The sequence below is a fragment of the Oryza sativa genome, chromosome 1 (assembly GCF_034140825.1).
Source record: "Oryza sativa Japonica Group chromosome 1, ASM3414082v1".
In the NCBI taxonomy this organism is placed as follows: domain Eukaryota; kingdom Viridiplantae; phylum Streptophyta; class Magnoliopsida; order Poales; family Poaceae; genus Oryza; species Oryza sativa.
In genome coordinates this window covers 4,384,663-4,404,282 of record NC_089035.1, presented here as the reverse complement: position 1 = coordinate 4,404,282, position 19,620 = coordinate 4,384,663, and the positions used below count along the sequence as shown (strand labels likewise).

At 39.2% G+C, this 19,620-nt stretch overlaps 1 protein-coding gene across 5 annotated transcripts; it reads right to left on the bottom strand.

Annotated features, from left to right (window-relative positions):
* Positions 1-111: 111 nt before the first annotated feature.
* Positions 112-19,379, bottom strand: LOC4325331 (uncharacterized). 5 transcript variants are annotated; one of them, XM_015794534.3, is made up of 27 exons: positions 19,114-19,379; positions 18,293-18,486; positions 16,243-18,177; positions 15,490-15,565; positions 14,766-14,888; positions 13,535-13,605; positions 13,361-13,467; positions 12,794-13,267; positions 12,529-12,714; positions 12,080-12,373; positions 11,071-11,685; positions 9,890-10,286; positions 9,655-9,797; positions 8,938-9,108; positions 8,262-8,459; positions 7,191-7,751; positions 7,045-7,104; positions 6,636-6,952; positions 6,102-6,525; positions 5,499-5,966; positions 5,296-5,412; positions 5,078-5,199; positions 4,258-4,999; positions 3,626-3,880; positions 3,348-3,530; positions 2,052-2,390; positions 112-1,212 (listed from the first exon to the last, which is right to left on the bottom strand). In XM_015794534.3, exons 2-27 carry the CDS (start codon positions 18,438-18,440, stop codon positions 460-462), a joined length of 9,279 nt encoding a protein of 3,092 aa, XP_015650020.1. In that variant the 5' UTR covers positions 18,441-18,486; positions 19,114-19,379; the 3' UTR covers positions 112-459. The 5 variants fall into 5 exon arrangements, with proteins under 5 accessions (XP_015650020.1, XP_015650038.1, XP_015650045.1 ...); XM_015794552.3 differs by having other exon boundaries at positions 12,794-13,264; XM_015794559.3 differs by having other exon boundaries at positions 13,361-13,458.
* Between the last annotated feature and the right edge of the window lie 241 nt (positions 19,380-19,620).

Sequence of the window (19,620 nt, the reverse complement as noted above, 5' to 3'; positions counted from 1 at the left end):
TGCCAGAACTCTGAACTCACAATTGGTCCTGAAGGATTCAGATTTCATGGCAGTTCGATGGATTCAGATCCAGACAACCAGCATATCAATGAGTATCTTGTGAAGCATAAGTGACGTGAAGAAAATTGTACAAAATTTCATGGTTGGGTCAATGGAATTTACAACAAACTACAGACATCAGGCACCACGAGTACGGCGCTACAACCCACACGAAAACTTCCACCGACTGAAGCCGCAAAAACTCACTCTCAATCGGCTATGTTCATCTTATCCACTCAGAATGCTTGTATATATACAAACCGAATATCTCCCATGGCTTCATCCATATGTATCAAAAAACTAGAATGCTGAACGCAGGCCCAAAGAAAGGACGGGAAAAATTCTCACCTCACTATATACTGAACTCCTGTAAGATTCAGTCTGCCGAAAGTTGAACAAGATGGATCAAAATGGAAGGATTTACATGAGAGGGAGGTATGTACCACCATGGCCCTTCCTCAGGATTAGAGGGCCAGCGTTCTCCGGAACCTTGTCCAAAACACTATTGCATGCGTCAAGAACGTCACTAAATCCCGTTGCAAGAGTTGCCAACTGCAGCCTCAGCCTCATATCCCTCGTTCGACGGAGAAGGCTCCTGAACGATCTGCCAAGATGTTTCACCCACTCTGCAGGCAAGCCTCCGGGCGAAAGCCAGACCGAGAAGTGTGACTGGTCCCCCCTGGCTGCAACCTCCGCCCGGTAAAATCTTGCAAGCTCGAGTAGCATTGGTGGCTGCAGGGGCAGCACCAACACAAACTCAGCCACAAATTGCTCAATTAGATCTGGTTTCAGCATTTGGTTCCAAAAAACTGGAGCCCATTCCATCGGCTGATTTATGTTGTATGCTTCAGCAACAATGAGGGCCTCTTGGAACCTAGATTGTTCTACGAAAATCCGCCGAGCATTGGTTTCCGAAAGACCAATCCACAGAAGGTCAGGTATACGGATCTGAAGTGATAGGAGAGAAGCTCGCGCACACGCCCGGTGTGTCCTTTGGCCAGCATCAATTGTTGAAAGAACCTCAGCCATCTCAACAAGGTGATGCATAGCCTCAAGGAGCTCATCATTCCTCCTTTCTTTGTCATATCGAGATAACCAGCTGTTCATGTATTGTTCTGCACGTGACTCAAGGAGAGAAGCAGCCTCATGCTTCATGTCAAAGTGCTTATATACCTGCATAGTATACAGAGGTTGTAAGAATGTAAAGAAACAGCCAGGAGGTATGTCTTGTCATTGTAAAAGTGAAGCTGTCAGGATCGACTAACTATGAAGGAAACTAAAGTCTCAGGTTTTCTTTTATTCTTCATGTAGATGCTAAATAAGCTAAAATTGCTCAATGAATTTTCTGTACATACTAATGCATAGATGGCATTGAATGTGCTCAATCAACAGATAGAACTTATGAACTGGCTAGGATAAGGGCATGAAGATAGTTAGACAGAGGATAGGGCACTCGTCGTCAAATTGCGCTGACAGGGCTTCCCTGTCGAGCTAAGAGATGTTCTGAGGTTTATTTGACTAACTTTAGATTCATTGCTTGATTGATAATATGATAAATGGGGTCGCTTTATATATAGGATGGACTGACTTGACATCCAAGAAACTAATGTTGAATATAACGGAAACTAATCTGATCTCTATCTCTAGTTTACTAACAAACCTCATATATTTCCCAACTAGATAATCTCTAGCAGATTAAAACAAGCTGTTGTTAGCACATTTTCTGTATGCACAAAAGCGAAGATGGCATGGTATGTGCTCAATCAGCAGTTTTAAGCTTTGACAAAGCATTAGGTCATCAGATATATCCACAGTGATGCTCCTTTGTGATAAATGAACTCCTTTCAGGCCATGCACTACTTGGCTTTGGACCTAGATTGGATCACACATTATGTCGGTTGTTTGATTGTATGCAGACTAATTGGATGGTAAAAGAACGTGTCTCAGACATCAATACATTTCAGAAACCAAAATTTCCAGAGAGAGAGGGAGAGAGAGAGAGAGATATATACCAGAGAAAGAGCGTCGTCATCACTTGGGATAAAATGTTTCAGTGAGGTGATAACAGCCATCCTAAACCCTCTAACTGATGCAGGTGCCCCAGTGGCTGAGTCAGTTGCAGAGTACTTTTGAAGTAACAACTCCAATTGTCCATTTTCTATAAGGATGGAAAGAATGAAGCTCAAGGAATGAAAATTGCTCACTCCAGTGATCAAGCGAGCTAAACAAGAAAAATCCCCCTCTGACACATACGACTCCACTCTATTAGCTGCAAATGTGACTAGAACATCCACTCCATCGAGACAAGAAGAAGACATGTAGAAGTGGTAGGACAGTATTAGGAGTTCAACCTGCAAAACATTTGAAATGGAAAGTTCAGAGACGGCAAGGGAACAGCATACAACAGTAAAATTCAAACCAAACCATAGTCAATCTGATGGTAGCTAAGTAGCCTGGATACATTAAGTTTACATAAGATAACACAAACATATCAATACCAACGAAGGCTCATGCATATCAGTATTCTGCAAATTTGATTACTTTCAAGCAACCCACAGGCCACAGTCAAATGTCAGTAACTTATAGTTAACAACACTAGGAATACTGAACTAAATACAACGCAAGACTGACAAAGATGGATAACTTCTAGTTTTCAAATGAGGAAATTGGTTCTTCACTTCACTCTATATAAGCAATGGCTTAAAAAGTGGCTCAGTATAAACCTACTAATATATGATGCAAAGAATGTGGAAACTAGCAAATTCTTTCACAATCAACAGGGCACTAGCCAGCACTGGCCAGTTTAAAGCAAATACAGGTGAGTCAGTGAGTTTCAGATCTTATACAATTATAACTTGTTTCTTCCAATACTGCAGTGAAATAAATAAGGTTATGCGCAAGAGTAATAGATACTTGTTACCCATAGGCCACAAGAAGCACGAACCAAAAAAGGACTGAAATCCCAATACTCCAAATCAACTGGTTTTTATTAAGCTGATTTGTTCCATAATTCCATAAGCCACCACTTTAAACACCGACACCTCATCAAGTTGAGTGCATGTTACTTGAGTTCCATAAGTTAGTCACTTTATGAGTGGAATAAAACTGATGTGCATGTTTTTTTTTTGAAATTAACAAATTTATGGCATAATCATACTGACACTAATTAAATATTATACCTTGATAATATATCAAGGGTCAAACATGAACTTTGCATAACACTGTTTGGATAAGTTATATTTCTTAGAAGATGGCATTTGCATGTATACAAATCAGTATTGTCTTGGTAACTTAGAAGATCATACAACCTCGCAAGCATGTGGTACTTCATGGCCAGTCATAACCAAACGCATCAAAGCATGGCCAATTTCTGGTTCTGATGGACATAGCTTTGCCCACTTCAAGAAGTCACTAGACCTCCACAACAGGGGTGCAGGGCCTTCTTCCTTTTGGGAATCCAGATAACCTCCACGATGTGCAGCTAAAAGCCCCTGCCAAATATTAAAAGCACATTAGACAATATATAGAATGCCTTTGCTGTTCCTCCAAAATGAAGTGTGTTTAAAGGATGGTGTAGTTGGTGTACCTTTAGAAAGGAATCAGCAAGAATTCTTGCAATGCTAGATGCAGGCATGGTGTGTGTCTCCACCAGAAATTTAGCTTCATCAAAAGAATCCTGAGCTTTCAGAGAAAGCAACTGAAGAAGTTCAATTGGCTGTTTCTCAAATGCTTCAGAAAATGGGAGTCCCAGTACTTTTGCAGTTTGAACAACTGCTGCTATTCTCCTGACAAGAGCTCGTCCACGACCCTCGCCACATTTCATGGCTAGTTTCTCCATAACCTGACATAAAAGAAAGAACAACTTGTTGTAATTTGTGGACCGTGCACCACTCAAACATTTATTACCAAAACTTTCAAGAGACAATGATAGCCTGTAATTCTGACCATGGAAAAGGCAGTAACCATGTGATCATTAATACCGGAGCACTATTGTACTCATAAAATGAATGAATCTGAGATAATACCAACAGTAGCATTCAATACCAATTTCTGTGCTAACTCTTTTGTTGTGTTTTGCACTGCGAGCAAAATATTTATTACTGTAATTTCATCATTACAGTTCAATTAGTCATGCAAACAATCAATCCTGTTATTTAATGTTCGTAATAGTCTAATAGAAAGTTCTGAAAGAAATAAGTACAATGGAAAAAAACAGACCTCTGATGGATCAGTCGTATTGCTTCCTAGTGACTGAAGTATTGAAAGAGCTTCTGGGTCAAAGCATGATAAACTGATCTCTCCATTACTGCTGTTATTGGCAACTCTTAAAGCAATATCAACAAGGACAAGTTCCTCAGGAACATACGATGGAGACAGCTTTTGTTGAAGTTGCGTGGCAGCAGTTATTTGTCCAAATTCCAGTAAGGAGAGAACAGCCTTCTCCATATCAACAGGCCTAACATTTTGCTCCCAACCGGATAAAGACACTTCCATCTTTGCAAACTCCTCTTCTGACAGTAAACTTCTTGCTTGTCCAGCAATCTTTGAGCTATTAAAGGAGTTAGAATTATCACCAGAATCATTTATGCTACTTTCAACACTATCCTTGGCAACCCGTCTAAGTAGCGTATTTGTCTTTGATCTTCGCCTTGCTCTTGTGTTATGTACGCCTTCGCCATTAGACTCAAAGAGTTGCAAATGTTGATGGAATGATGGGGTGGTGTTGTCCCTTATACCATTCCTTTCTGTTATTCTCATCCGTGGTGAACTCATACTATTGTCTATTTTTGTGATAACATCAGCTGTTTGTTCTATAATATTGGTATTGTTTCCAGTAGCTAGATTTTGAGTAACACTGGAAGGTGCATATTCTCCGTCAGCTTTACACTGACTCTCTGACTCCACGGCCAGGAGCCAAACCCTAGTCTCAATGTCACGGAGAAGATGAAGTGGATATACCCTGCAAAAAATGTATATATATCTGTAAGGAGATAATGAGACCAAGTACAGCAGCAATACATATTACAAAGAAGCTTACGGAGAGGAGTTAGTCATAGTTCCGCTTAGCCATTGCAAAGATAGCAGAAGTATTTCATGAAGCTCCCGTGCCGGTATCTCTTCTCCTACCGCTTCAGCGTGCTTGAGGAAAAAAGATCCAGCCTGCAAACACAATTGAATGGATATAAACAACCGATAAATTTTATACAGATAAAAGACCACATGAAGAATATATTAGGCTATTTCAGAAGATAGTACCTGTAAAGGAGGTAAAGAATATTTCATGAAAAGCGATTGACAGTGGCTCCACAAAGCTGCACGTTCTTGTGGGATATCCCAGAGGAACTCCTTCCATTCAGCAACCATAGCTTCTGCCTACACACACAGAAAAAATTCATATCAGCATAAAAGTCATAAGGGCACACTTGGTAATGTAACAGATGAAGGTACAAACCAAATACCTGTGATTCTGTCACATGATCAAAAGTAGACTCCCAAGCTACATCACTCGACTCCAGTTGTCTTGCCCAAGTTCGTGCTTCCTCCCATCGACCATCCTTTTCTAATGATGCTAAGAGGGAAGCATCATCCATGGAATCATTCCACTTGTAGGTATCACCATCTTTGCATACAGAAGGTTCAGCCAAAATTATTTTCCAATAACCTCGGCGAAAGTAAGCTGCTGAGGAGCCACCATCAGAAAAATCAACCACTGCAAGGAGCTGTAGCAAACATCTCTTCTCATAAATTGATGGACATGTCGAGAGTACTGCATCTGCGGCTTTTACAACAGTAACAGCTACCCATCCTGCCATAGCTGACTCTTCTTTGGAAGAGTTTAATTGAGCATGGGATGTTTCGTCTTTCAGTCTTGCAGAAAATGATGCCAAATGTGCAGAAGCCTCGGACAGACGCATTTGACAAAATGCCTTAAAAAGATAGGACAAATGATCATGTTAAATTAAAAAGATGGCACAAATGATAATGTTAAATTAAAAAGATAGTGCAAATGATTATGTTAAATTGAATAAACCAGTACTTTCAAAAAATGAATATATACCAACCTGAAGAGATCGAATGAAGGGGAGAAGGGAGCACGAAGGCAGAAACATTTCAAAAGCTCTAAGCAATGGTAGGAACAACTGCTGTTCACAAAGCACTGCTACCATACTTGACAAAGATGCAAATCTTTCATCAATATCAACTGGAATTTTAGTCTCTTCAGATATGGGCTTCAGTATTTTCTGCTGAACATCAAAATTTGGAAAATTAGGAGTTGCAGTAGGGCTTGGTCCACATGATGAGAAACCTGATGTGAAGCTTTCTTGAGAAGCCTCTAGGAATCGCCTTCGTTTTGGATTCTTCCTGTTGTAACGATATTCAACATTCCTACTCATGCTTGGTAATTTATTTGTGGCCTCAACAGCGGATCCCACATTTTTTGCTATTTTCGAGGAAATATCATCCACCTTGATTAATGACATCTCCCTGATGACAGACATAAATGCCAATGCAATAATATTACACACCAGTGATAGTAATGAAGCTTGCAAAATTAGATAACAGAATTTCTACAGATGACATGCTCAATGTGCTACCTTGAAGCTGTAATGTCAAGCCAAACACTTAAGCATGAGAGAGGAGTCACATCTGAAAAACAAGAAGCAATCATAGCCAATAAAGACCACTGCATTTGTTTTGCTTTATTCAGGAGGGCCTCCCCAGGATTCTTTTGTTTTTCACAGACAGCAAGAACAGAGAAAAGTTCCATAGAGTTGTCACCATCAACAGCAAAGAAAGAGGAATCACTTCCTGAAGATACATTACTAGAGGATTTCCTTCTAGCTGACATCATGTTCTTCAGAATTGTTAGTATATGAGTTCTCAATCTTGAATCCCTTATCTCTTTGGCTGCCTGAACACAAAACCAGAGAGAACAAATGAATATAGTTTTTTTCCCCATGAACTATAATCAAAATGTCTACTTTCCAAAATAAGAAACAATACCACTTCAATGACAACTTCAATTGGAAAACCTGACACCTGAGCTTCTGTTAAAAAACCAACCTGCCAAAAAAATATTGCATCAAATTAATGTGTGGACATATATAAACAACAATATCCAACATGAGAAGAAAATAATTAGTGAATACCCAGTCATTGTCATTGGCCAGTAAAGCAAGATACTTTGTACTTAATGGCAGATGGTGTGCCTGACAGAATTCTGTAACCAAATTCCAATGTTGGCTGGCTTCATTTTGCTGTGTTCGGTAAAGAGATGCATCACCAATACCATTCAAGAGCCAAAATCCACAGGTTCTACCTTCTTCTAACACTGGCAAACTTGCTTTTTCAAGGTGATGCAGAATAGCTTTAAGAGGTTGTGATGAATGTTCCCTCTTGGGAGCCTTAGAGGGCTGCTTCTGCTCCAAAACATGAAGATGATCAGACTGGATATAATCTTCTGCTAATGTTCGGGCAAGAGTAGGAGCAAGGTCAGCTCCATGGGAGAGTACATGTAGCCCAGGACTCCTCGGTGAAGATAGATCACATTGTTTATTTTGCTGAAATGACTTATAGTAGGAGGAGATACGTTGAAGTGCAGCAATATCTAGACGAAGCATGTTAGCACAGAGACCACAGAGTTCCAACAGGAATGTGCACGAAGCAACAAGAGTTGAGTCCTCAAAGTTTGTGATAGCAAGTGGAGCTACCTGATATTGAAAAGGCATAGGAAAGTGAAAAGACATCCAACAACCTAAAGCATTAAAAAATAGAAATATGACAACCTATTCCTAAATAAACAAATTAATATAAGAAGTTTTGCAAGCTTATGCTGATTAAATGTTCAATGGTTCAGTATAATAGAATCAGAAGTCAGAACTAGAAGTAGAATTTTAGCATATCACACTCCCATAAAATATTTGGAATATTGTCACCTCACAAGTGCCAAATAAATACTACTAAATAGAACAGTCAATACCTCCATATGTCCGTTCACATTTACACTATAGAAGTCCAAAGTATTTGTTCATATTTGCAGGCCTCTGATTATTCAGATGAATAAAATTTGAACAATGGTGGCAACTCAGTTATTTTGGAGTTTGGACAGTGATATGATGGTAAACTATTTATATTGCAAATTTGCAACAAAAAGGACTGATGAATACCAGCAGAATAAGTATTTTAAAGTTAAAAAAAAAAAGCAAGAAACATGGACATACCGATAGAAGAATAGGTCGTTCAGTTTGACTTAAAGGAGCTAGTATCAATTGTACATCTGCTTGAACACTAGACTGCACTGAGATCACTTGGCTTGCATTGGCTGATTTTAACTGTGAAGCTCTTTTACCAAGAAGATGCCTGAAAGCAGCTAGTGCTCGACCACGGTGCAAATGATGTTCCACCCTCAAGTCTTTCTCCTGAAGAGGGTAATAACGAAGTTGCTAGTTTGGGGGGAAAGAACTAGAAAACTATAATAGAGCATGCCAAACCAACTCAGAGAAAAGAACCCCAACTTCATGGAATGAATGCACTGTTGTTTTTTTAAAAAAAATGCTAGTGAAGAAGGTTCAAGCTGTTTGTCTGCTATATGTGGCCTTATGCTATTTAAATAAGCCACCTTGAGGCCAACCCACTTGGACTAAGCTTGTGGGGTCTTTTGGCTTAAGTTCAAGCACCTTTACACTGGCTCCTGCTATGATGAAATAGCATCCCTTGCATTCTTGATTGGTATCGCATATAATAGCACAGATGCATGACAACATAGCATGAAGTGTTCAAATTCAGACTATAGAACAATAACATGGCTCAACAGCACAAAGACGAGGCAAGATACAAAATGACAGAAACAACATTTTCCAGGAAGGTATTTTTATATATGACGTAAGATGAGCATACCTCAAGGGAAGAGTATAGTTCTTCCTCAACACTTTTTTGGATGGATGCTTCTAAGGACAAAGCATTAGCTTCGCTATACCCTGCGGTATTGTATATATAATCTGTGACACTGTGAGTAAATAACTCTTCGGATGATGGTGCATTTGATAGCAGTTGCATTCCAAAAGGGCCCTGATCATAGATTATGGTTAATAAAACCACAAAAGTATCTCTCAAACTGTGAACAAAATCAAAACTTATGTAAACCACATGTAATGAATTAAATTACCATTGCATATCAGTAATTTTGTACTGGTCTCGATTCATGATTAGCCATCTCCTTTTAAAGTAGTAAAGATAACAAATCCAGCAATATTTCCATGTTTATGGAATAAAAACCTAAAACCCAACTAATGTCATGGGGTAGGGTTACAAAACATACAGGAACCAGCACAAACAATATATTGGTGGTAATGTGGCATGTGAGGCATTTTTGTTTGTTCACTATTATGTGTTGTCTGAAGTTAAAATGCCACAAAGCGGGAAATTTTGGGAGAAAACTCCTTTTTTTTTTCATGCCAAGATATGAACAGTAACATGTCTAGGGTTATATGCATTTTTCTAGGCGGGTCAAACCCTGTGCAGTAATACAGTAAAGGCTATATTACACAGGACAAAATAAAAACCAAGGATTAAATTCGAAAGTGTTACATGCTGTTATCCAAACTAAAGACAAACCTGTTCAAATAGCTGAACTAATCTTCTAATAGACTTTGGGAACCAACATGGGAGCATTTGCAACAATGAAGTGTCTCCTCCAGCTGAGGAAAAAATGTTATAGCGCCAGCGCAAATACTCTGAAATTGGTGATTTCCCAAACTCTGAAAAGGAAATATAATTCAATTTCTGTGTAGCACATAGAAAACAAGAACATTCTAATATAAAGAAGGGAAAAAATCTGTATTTTGTTTACCATTAGTTGGAGAACAGTTTAAACAACCATACCCATCTTGCCCAAAACAAGAAGAAAGAAGGGTCTTCCATAGTGTTGGAAATTGCTGAAGGTGAGGGCTTAGATTCTCTAATGTGCACTGAGAAGATACCCCACGATTTCTGTTCACACTTCCAGTACATATGGACTTCTGAATTGGTGTTGAAGCATACATCAGGGTTGCTAGAGCAGACATTTCCCCGATTCGTTCAGCCATATCATCAACAGTGTACAGTATTTCATCTATCTCAATAGCAGCAAGATTGTTATGCCTAACCATTTCCTGTGACAGATTCCAAAGTGCATTACAAAAGGATGCCTCGTATTCATAACCTTTGACCCTGGAGAAGAGTAACCACTGCGCCCACTTGCAATCACCCTGAAAATTTCATGACAGAGCAGCTAGGTGAGGCTTACTCCTACTATAAGTTATAATGAAGAAACAACAGACAAGCATGTTAAGAAGCTTAATCTTACATCTATGATGAAAGGAAGCATGCCAAGTACTTCCCGTACCACAACTAGAGTATTGACACTATTGACCATAAATTAGCCATAACAGTATGCATGTGTCTCTAGTATCAAAGTAGCTATAACAGCAAGTCTCTACTATCAAAGTAGCTATAACAGCTGTTCCTAGTATCGGCAAGTAAGGCAAATCTTTAGTCAGATAGATGGAATAATCCGCTGTAGCTGCAGGCTAATAAAATCCTGGGCATTATATTAAGGCAGGCTTCGTGAATGCAACAATGTTCTCATTCGAACGGTGCTAGCAGTTTCTGATAATAATTGGTTTACTATTCAAGAGAATGAGCTTGCAAAGTAAGTGAGAACTAAAGTCACTTTGTACGGAGTATGCTTAGGAGGGTAGGCCAAATCTCACAGTAAAACTGAAAGATTTGGCAAGTTTGACCTTTTTGGTATTTTTCTAAAGAATATTGTAAGCCCAGAATTTAAAAAAAAAAAAAACATGTAAAGGCTAAGTCACCAAGTATATATCCTAAACTAAATAATCTAGTTTATTGACAAATATCATCTGGTCATAAAGTCTACAATTGTATTGGTCATATAATTGAGAAATTAGGTAGGTGATTATCAAAGGTTCCAGAGAATACTATTGAACATCAAATAGTATCATAAACTAAAATTGAACAAAAACTTACAGTAGCTTCCTTGAGCAAAGGAATAGAATCCTTTTCAAGAGCCAAGTTACAGTAGTCCAGATAGAGGTCCAGTAGGTTTGGTGTGTTATACTGCACACAGAAGCGTAGGACTAATTTGTGTAATGCTCCGTCACAATCCTGGTGGTATGCACCATGTAGAACATCTGAACAAAGCTCTGAAGTATTAACAAGCATGCCCGCGCGGGCAAGTATAGGTATAATTTCAGTAGTGCTTTGCCAGTACTCTTTCATAAAGATATGCTTCTTTGCCAATTCCTGTAGCATGATCATTCTCATCCAAGAAGTTGATTCATGATTACACAAAGATCTGAACACTTTGACATGTGGTATTTCCATACAAACAGGTTCTATCTCTTCTGAGTCAAATAAGTACATTTTATAACCGTGGGTTGCTACGTCAGACAGAGTGTTGTAAGTAGCTTGTGAATTGTCCACATTCACTCTAAGAATCCCTTCTAGAAGTACACTGTCAGGAATACTGTCCAGGAGTTTGCAGACTTCCAGCACATCATTATGAGCAACAAAATATTCAAACTGAGATTCCCATGAGAAATGAGCATACGCATGTGCGTGACAAGGCTGGTCCAGTATTATCTATAGAGCATATAAGAACCATAAGTCCATGACTATACCAAAATTAATTCAGGCCCTAGTTCAGAATTTAGCTCATTACAAAAAGCATCACACCAACAAATTTAAGGTGATACCAAACACATTTCCACGAAAGGGAAAATGAATAACACAGACCAACATTATCATTATTTCTGTGGCAACATATATGGTCAAATTGATCTTGCGATGAGTTGGAAATACATAATTATCCCATATATAGCATAACAAATTCCACTTGATTTCACAGTGATTGGACAGATCTAACAAGACTAGCAAAATTCTTTTACATTTTCAGATAAGCTACAGCACATTGCCACAATCAGAAATAAGGTGCAATCTCAATACTAACAAGCAAAAATGTTAAGTCGTGACTTACACGGTCCACAGTTCTTTGATCCCAAGCATCAGACCATATGGCAGCACAGGCCCAATAACCATCAGATAAAATGCTTTCAGAGAACTCCTTCAAATTAGTGTAATCATTCACATTCGCCCAAGAACCGATCACAGCTCCATCAACATCACCACATTCAATAGGACAGTGGTTATGAATATCGAGAACTAGTACTGGTTTATCTTCTCCTGGTAGAGTAACAATTTTTGCAGCATCGTGAATGACATTCTCCCTGCCAAGATACGTGTCCCAGAAACTGCTGCTTGGGTAAAATTGCTTTTCCACAGAGAAAAAAAAAAGTTGATCACTATGAAAGCAAATATCAAGCCAGCATTTTGATCTTTTATAAATTGGAACCAAATGAACAAAAACAAAATATATTGAAATATCATAATTTTCCCAATTAGCTAAAGCAGGGGGTAGAAGCAAACCTCAATCAATGATATTATCTCCAGCATCTTCCACTCATTTGAACTCATGTACCCACGCTTCTTCATCTCCTCGGCAATTTGCCGCCTAAGTAGCCTCCTGACTGTACCTTGCATAAGTTGTCTGAGGTCTGACTCTATGTCATCTCCTAGTCTTTCCAGGGTTGCGACAGCCAATCCAGTTTCACCCTGCAGATAAAAGCATTAGATGACAGGAAATGTAGAGAGTATACACGTGTTAAGCAAATGGTATGGAGTACTACATTACCTTCATTAACAGGTCATATATGATGGACCTTCCTATTTCATGAACTTCAGAGAAAACATCTTCTGGATCGTTGGAAAATGATTCCCTCTGGCGCAATAGTTGCAGTTGAAGGACAGCCAAAGGTAGTCTACCAGACTGCAGTGCTTCTTTTACTACAGTTCTCAAGTCCAGATTATTCGTTTCCCACCGGTTCATCATATCTTTGATATTTCCTTGAGTACTTGGTATTACAACTTGATCAGTATCAATGGCATGATGCATAGTAGCACTAATAGAGGATTCAACTGGAGTTAAAGCTAATTGTCCATTGCTACCAGAAACTAACTCAAACATCGCAGGTGTTGACTCTTGCCTATCACGAGATTCTATACCACCTGATTGTCCTGCTGAAACACCATCCACTACAACAATTGGCAGTGAAGTGTTCAGTGATACTTCTGCACCTATTTTCGATGAGTTTTTGTCATCACCCTGCTACAAAATAACCACAGGATTACCAAATAAGAAGGATCATCCAAAGTACAAGTACGACTACATGTGTACAAAAAGGAATTATTATCATTTTACCATCCGAATAGAATTCTGGTTCTTTGCAGAGATTCGGCTCTGGATACTTCTAATTACCCCCAAAAGGAAAGCCATTTCATGAAGTTTTACTGAATTATCTGGTGCATCTGAGAAATAGAGGGTAAGTCTCACATAACACAAATAAAATAAATGGTGCAAAATAAAAGATCTTACCCTTATTTTGCTTAAGTAGCCCATAGCATTTGATCATTCTCGTCGCAAAGCGCACAGCTAAAACCATCAGCCTGTTTTCACACTGTAAGCTTACATATTACGAAGCTAAAAGTTGAAAGCATATGACATATTGCAGGCTTCATCAATTCAAAACAAGGAAAAGAACAGAAAGGAACATCGGATTGTAGCAAATCCTAAATAAATTCTACTACAGTTTTAAAGACGGCTCAATGCTACATTGTTTGGATGTATCTGCATCAGCAGGTGTCAGGTCTTTGTCCAAGTGCTTGACCAACAAATGATTTTCCATTTTAAGTATTGCAGAATGGTAGTATGTATCGATGTGTCATAACATGTCTATGTTAAATCAGTATTACTGTATCAAAGTATGAACGTATATCAGTTCCATTTAACTCCATTTTCCATACAAATTTTATTCTTGACCGTCCAATCACTATATTCAAATTATTTCCTGTCTTACCATTATATTTTCACCTACTGAAAATTTCTTTGACAAGCATGTTTATCACAAAATAAAATGTTAATTATACTTTGCAACCTTAGAACATGATAAACAGAAGTATTTTTAATTCAACATGAATAATCTGTCCCATTTGGAAAAATGAATGTGTCAATGGATAGTGCAACCTTGTTGCACGGAGTGTAACAGTACTACCATAGAATTGCTCTATCTTAATATTTCCGCTATATAATACACAGTCGGTGTGCATCCTCGTTATGTAGAGACCGGGAGAGTCCTCGGAACAGTTGTATCACCTTGATGTAATTGACTGAGATCAATAAAAGCTTCCATTATCTAAAAAATATATAATACACAGCCCACAATTGTACCCAGTGTGCAAATTATGCTATTCGTGGAAACAACATTTGAACTAGAGAATTGTTTATTAAAAAGGTACTCGATCCGAGAAGGAGCAAAGCTTAAAAGCTTGATTGTGTCTATGTTGGGGGACCAATGTCATTAGTTGGGTAGTAATCAAGGCACGTGATTTTTTCTGTTCTTAGTTAACCAATTCAGAGGTATGTACCTAAAAAATGTTTTTCTGCATCACAGTTCTGTAGACAGAGCAACATATTTCCAAGAATAAAGTAGAACTTGTTCCTTATTTTAGAGAAAGTACAAACTGTTTGTATCAAGGGACCACAGTTTAGTAATACGGCTAATTAAGTTGACTCATAATAAAAAAGGTTATCAGGGAATAAAATATACTTGGATGACGCCGCAACTTCACTATCACTTTCCGCCCTACTTAATAGCCGGTAGACAGATGCTAATAGCAGTTGCAAGACACCTTCTTCTGCGAGATTGACCTCCACGAGCATATTTAATGATCTAGCAATTCAGTTTTGTTAGATATTCTTGCATATATAAAAAGATCATGTCAATGCAAATTCAAATAATTCATTCAAAAAGTAAAAAAGAAAAAGAAAAAGGTAGGCATGGAACTAGCTAAAAATTAAAGCATAATAACACGAAACAATGTATATATAGAAACAATGTGCATAAAGGATGAAGTGAGAACCAAGTATATGCATATGAGTACATGACTGAAAGGAGATTCATGATAGCATGAAATTAATTGTTTCCTCTTTGTGAGTTGTGACTGGTATAAATGTAAGTCTTATTCAGTATATTCTTCCAGCTATAAATTCAACTTTCCTCCTAGAAAACCATATCTTTTAACAATTTCCAAACACATAAGCAATACATTCATGTCCTAGTTCATTTAACTAGTTTGCTCTGTATGTATAACAAATATTTTAATGCTCTCCAAACAGTTGTAACTGTTCATTGAAATCATAAGACATGTACCACAAACATAATACTGGTATTAATGTATAAGAAACTAGGGCATAGGTAAAAGAGATGAAATAAAAGAAAAACAACAAAGCTGATATTAATGTCAAGACAAAAGAAAAGTACAAGATCTTACTGCTCAAGATCACTGATCTTTGTGTAGTGCAAGGCCAATTGCAGCCAACGTAACCTAGAGAATTTAAGGTCCCATCCTGCCAATGCAATAAGCACATAGCAGGGTCAGAGCATATGGCGTGTACTTTTATAACACCCAGCATGTGTTGAACAGAACATTGCATTGAGGCAATGCTATCATCTATCAGAATTGGATATTTCATTATATACATAAATGAGAAATAAGTACTAACAGAAAAAGGGAATGAGATCATTGCTTGTTGGATACTTGACACAAAATGATAGTAATAATAATGTAAAATGAATTATAATGTTTTAATAGTGCGCATTAATATTCAGGTATTAGTCAACCCATCGAACTAACTACTGTGAATAATAATTGGAACAGTGTTTATTCCAGAAAACGACAATTGACCAATCACCAAAAATAGAATAAAAATCCACCATATTCAAAATACTTGGGTACAACATTTATCTCGCAAATATTTTAGTATAAATCGAAATAGTTTAGCTCATTTCTGATTAAAATAGTGTAGCTCAAATTTCTGTTTGCAATACACTGCAAATAAATCTGTAAGCATAACCTTAAGGAAAAATAAATCCATGAGCCAAATATTAAGAAAACGGCAGGACTGCAAGATGGGACAGGCAACCGAACATCTAGAAAGAGACTCGGGACTAAAAGCAGTTAGAATAGCAGGACAACAGACAATATGAAAAAACTAAAGATATTGCCAAGTGTATTAAAACACACCATTCTCCCAGCAGAGCCTGTCTGCAAATGCAGGTCCTTCATACAATAATGCCCTGTCCAAAACTTCTATTTGCCAAGGCTTCCATCTTGTTTCAGGTCTGTTTACTGAGGACAAATTCAGAGCATCGCATGCACTACCACCAGCAGAAGTCGGTTGCCAAAATTTGATGCCATTGTTGTGAGATGAAAAGGATGAAACAGAAATTGATGGAAGAACCACAGAAAGGCTATCCTGGGTAATCAGATACACATATCCCTGAAAGGAGCAAAGGACACACTCTCCGGTAAAAGTAGAGTCCTTCTGAAATGAGGACCTTTTAAGGAAACTAGCATCAATATCCCTCTCATCAAGGTGTAATGAAGCCATAAGAAAGTTTGTGTGAACAATTCTAAAATGCTTGTTTCCATCCGCATTGTGACTTTTAAAGATTCTCGTTAACCCAAATGGTGAGAGGCTAATTATATTCTCCTGTAATCTGCATGGTGGAAGGATCACTCTTCTTAATGGATTGGAAACTGCCATTGTATCAGGGTAAGCTAACCCATCTTTCATCGGTGTTGTAGTACTGAAACCACTTGGCCAGCTATCCACCTGATTTTCATTACTGCTACAATGTTTTCTTCTTTTCCTAGGCCTGACAACACCAGGATTGTCTCTTTCTGAGAAGTCATAGACCAATTGCTGTACAGACCGATGACAACAAAATGTTACACTCCCAATATCATGACCAGCAGCTTCCCAGGCAGCAAAACTATCACCACGATAAAACATGGAAGGCGGATGAAAGTTTCCATGCATACTGGTTTTGAAATCTAAGATGTCCTTGGCATAGAACAAATAGATTACCCCAACCTCATCTACGACAGCAAGAACAAGAGAATATGATGCCAAAACTAACCTCTTAAACATTCTTCTTGCATGATTCCCAATATAGATATTTTCTCCATCAGAAGTTTTTACGGTGGGGGTGATGCTCCCCATAGGAATATCTATATCTGTTCTGCACCGTTCAAGAACACTAAAGGAGGCGGCAATGTTACAAGTTCTCACATTCCAAATGACAACAAACCCTCCCGAGTTAAGGCATGCAAGAAAATCATCTGACAATTGGAAATCAACCCATTGTTGATTAGGAACAGCACCATCATATACATTCTGAAGGTCTGCCACAAAGTTCCACTGTATACCCCACTGATTTAGCTCAATAACAACAACCAAAATATCCTTCATGTTGCGTTGATGGACCTCACAGCTCACTGGTTCATTACGAATTAAGACCAAGCCAATCAAATAACCTGAAGAACTAGGCAAAACCTTCAAACATTCCCACTGGCAGTTGCAGGATGTTTCAGTTGTAGGAACATGACCAAGAAAACCTTGTTGGGATTTAGTATCGTTTTGCATCCAGGTCTTTGAAGGATAATTGCTAGACCAGAACTTAATAAAAGATAGAGTAATGTCGTATATGCTAAACGATACCACCTCTGCTGAATGCGGAAGTGAAGATTTTAGAGGAAATTTGGCTTGGTATTTTCCATCAGAAACAGATCCACTGATTGTAGTCAGAAAAGAACGAAAACTGTTCTTTGTACCTGCCTCATCATCCTCCGGAACTGAACACTGAGTAGGACGCCACTCTTTCCACTCCCCATGCAAATCTCCAGTGTCCAATTTAGAATTGTCTGTTAGTGTGCTTTTGTAAGAATGACAAAACCCATGAAGTGTGATAGAATCATCATCAGATACAACAAGAACTTCATTAAAAATTGAATCCTCAAGTTGGCTAGAGGCATTATAACATTGCCCCCATGCTAAAGACTTCACTCTAGGAATAGAAGAGAAGCAATCAAAGACGACTGGACTACAGCTATCTGAGAGGGAAGGTGATTCAACTTGTGATTGATCAACATTGGTCATTGACAAGATAAGATCCCCTGGATTATAAAACCAGAATCAGTACGGAAACAACAATATAGTAAGTTAGCAGAGCAATGAAGGGCTCCAACAGGGATGGCAGTGGCAGAGAACAGTGAAGCAGTAAAACCTCACCATGGTCCGAGAGCAGCCCAAATAGGCGCCGTGTAGGAGATATAAAAGCTTCTCGAAATTTCGATAGTTCAAGATGCGGTTGGGAGCTTTTCCATCTATATAACTGTAGCACAGCGGGCCCATCATCTACTTCACGAGATGTAGACATTGTTGGTAGGCACCCGTTCACCTGCTAATGGTACCAAGCAACATTGCTTGAATAAAAACATACAAAAAAAACTTTAGTTGACATAATACAGAAAGACTGCACAATGCACAGGAAATTGTATCGCGTGCTACTGCATATTCCGACATTACTTATTGCAGATAAAATGGTATAGCTAACTAGCCGCTACAATGCACAGGAAATTGTATAGCTTGCTACTGCATATTCCGACATTACTTATTGCAGATAAAATGGTATAGCTCACTAGCCGCTACAATGCACAGGAAATTGTATAGCTTGCTACTGCATATTCCGACCTTACTTATTGCAGATAAAATGGAATAGCTACTAGCCACTATTGCATATACTCGCCAACTAAACACACAGCCCTAAAAATGATTCGGCCATTGACAATTACAGTAATAAAACAGAACGCAATCCAGCTTGGCAGGAGCGTCACATATGGGGCATAAGCAGAACCCCCAAACATTTATGGAAACACAAGCTGCTACTAGCACTACACTACGCATCAACGAAACCCAGAAGAAAGTGGATAGGTTAATTGGAGGGATGGAAATCAACCAAATTATCCACTCATCAAGTCCTGGAATCCACGCGCGCGGGAGGGACCGAGTCAGCTAGGGCTACGAGTACGAGAGAACAACGAGGAACATACCTCCGATTCGATCCGAACCCGAGACGGATAACGCAAGCAGAACACGAAGGCCCGCCGCGTCGCCTCCCACCTCCTCGCCGACCGCGCACGCGACGACGAGGATGCCCCGCCGCTCGGGGGACGAGGAGGGGGTGCCTGCGGGCGCCCTTCTCGCCGGCGGCAGCGCGCCGAGGCGAGGCGAGGCGCGGCGAGGCCGCCGCGGCTGGATCAGAGCAGGGAGAGGAGTAAGGACGGCGAGAGAGGTAGAAGAAAGCCGTGGAGAAATCAGAGAGAAGAGAAACCGAAGAGAGAGGAGAAGAGAAGAGGAGATGTGGCATCGCGGCCATCGGATGCCAACGCGACGCGGCACGTGGCGTCACGTGATCGGGGGAACGGAACTGGGCGATTTGGGCTTTTCGAGAGAAGCACACCGGTATTGGGTCTGATGGGCCTAAGTCTTAACCTTTGGGACTTTCAGCGTGTGGATTAGGCCCATCACCATTTCGACATGCCGGAAACACGAAGACT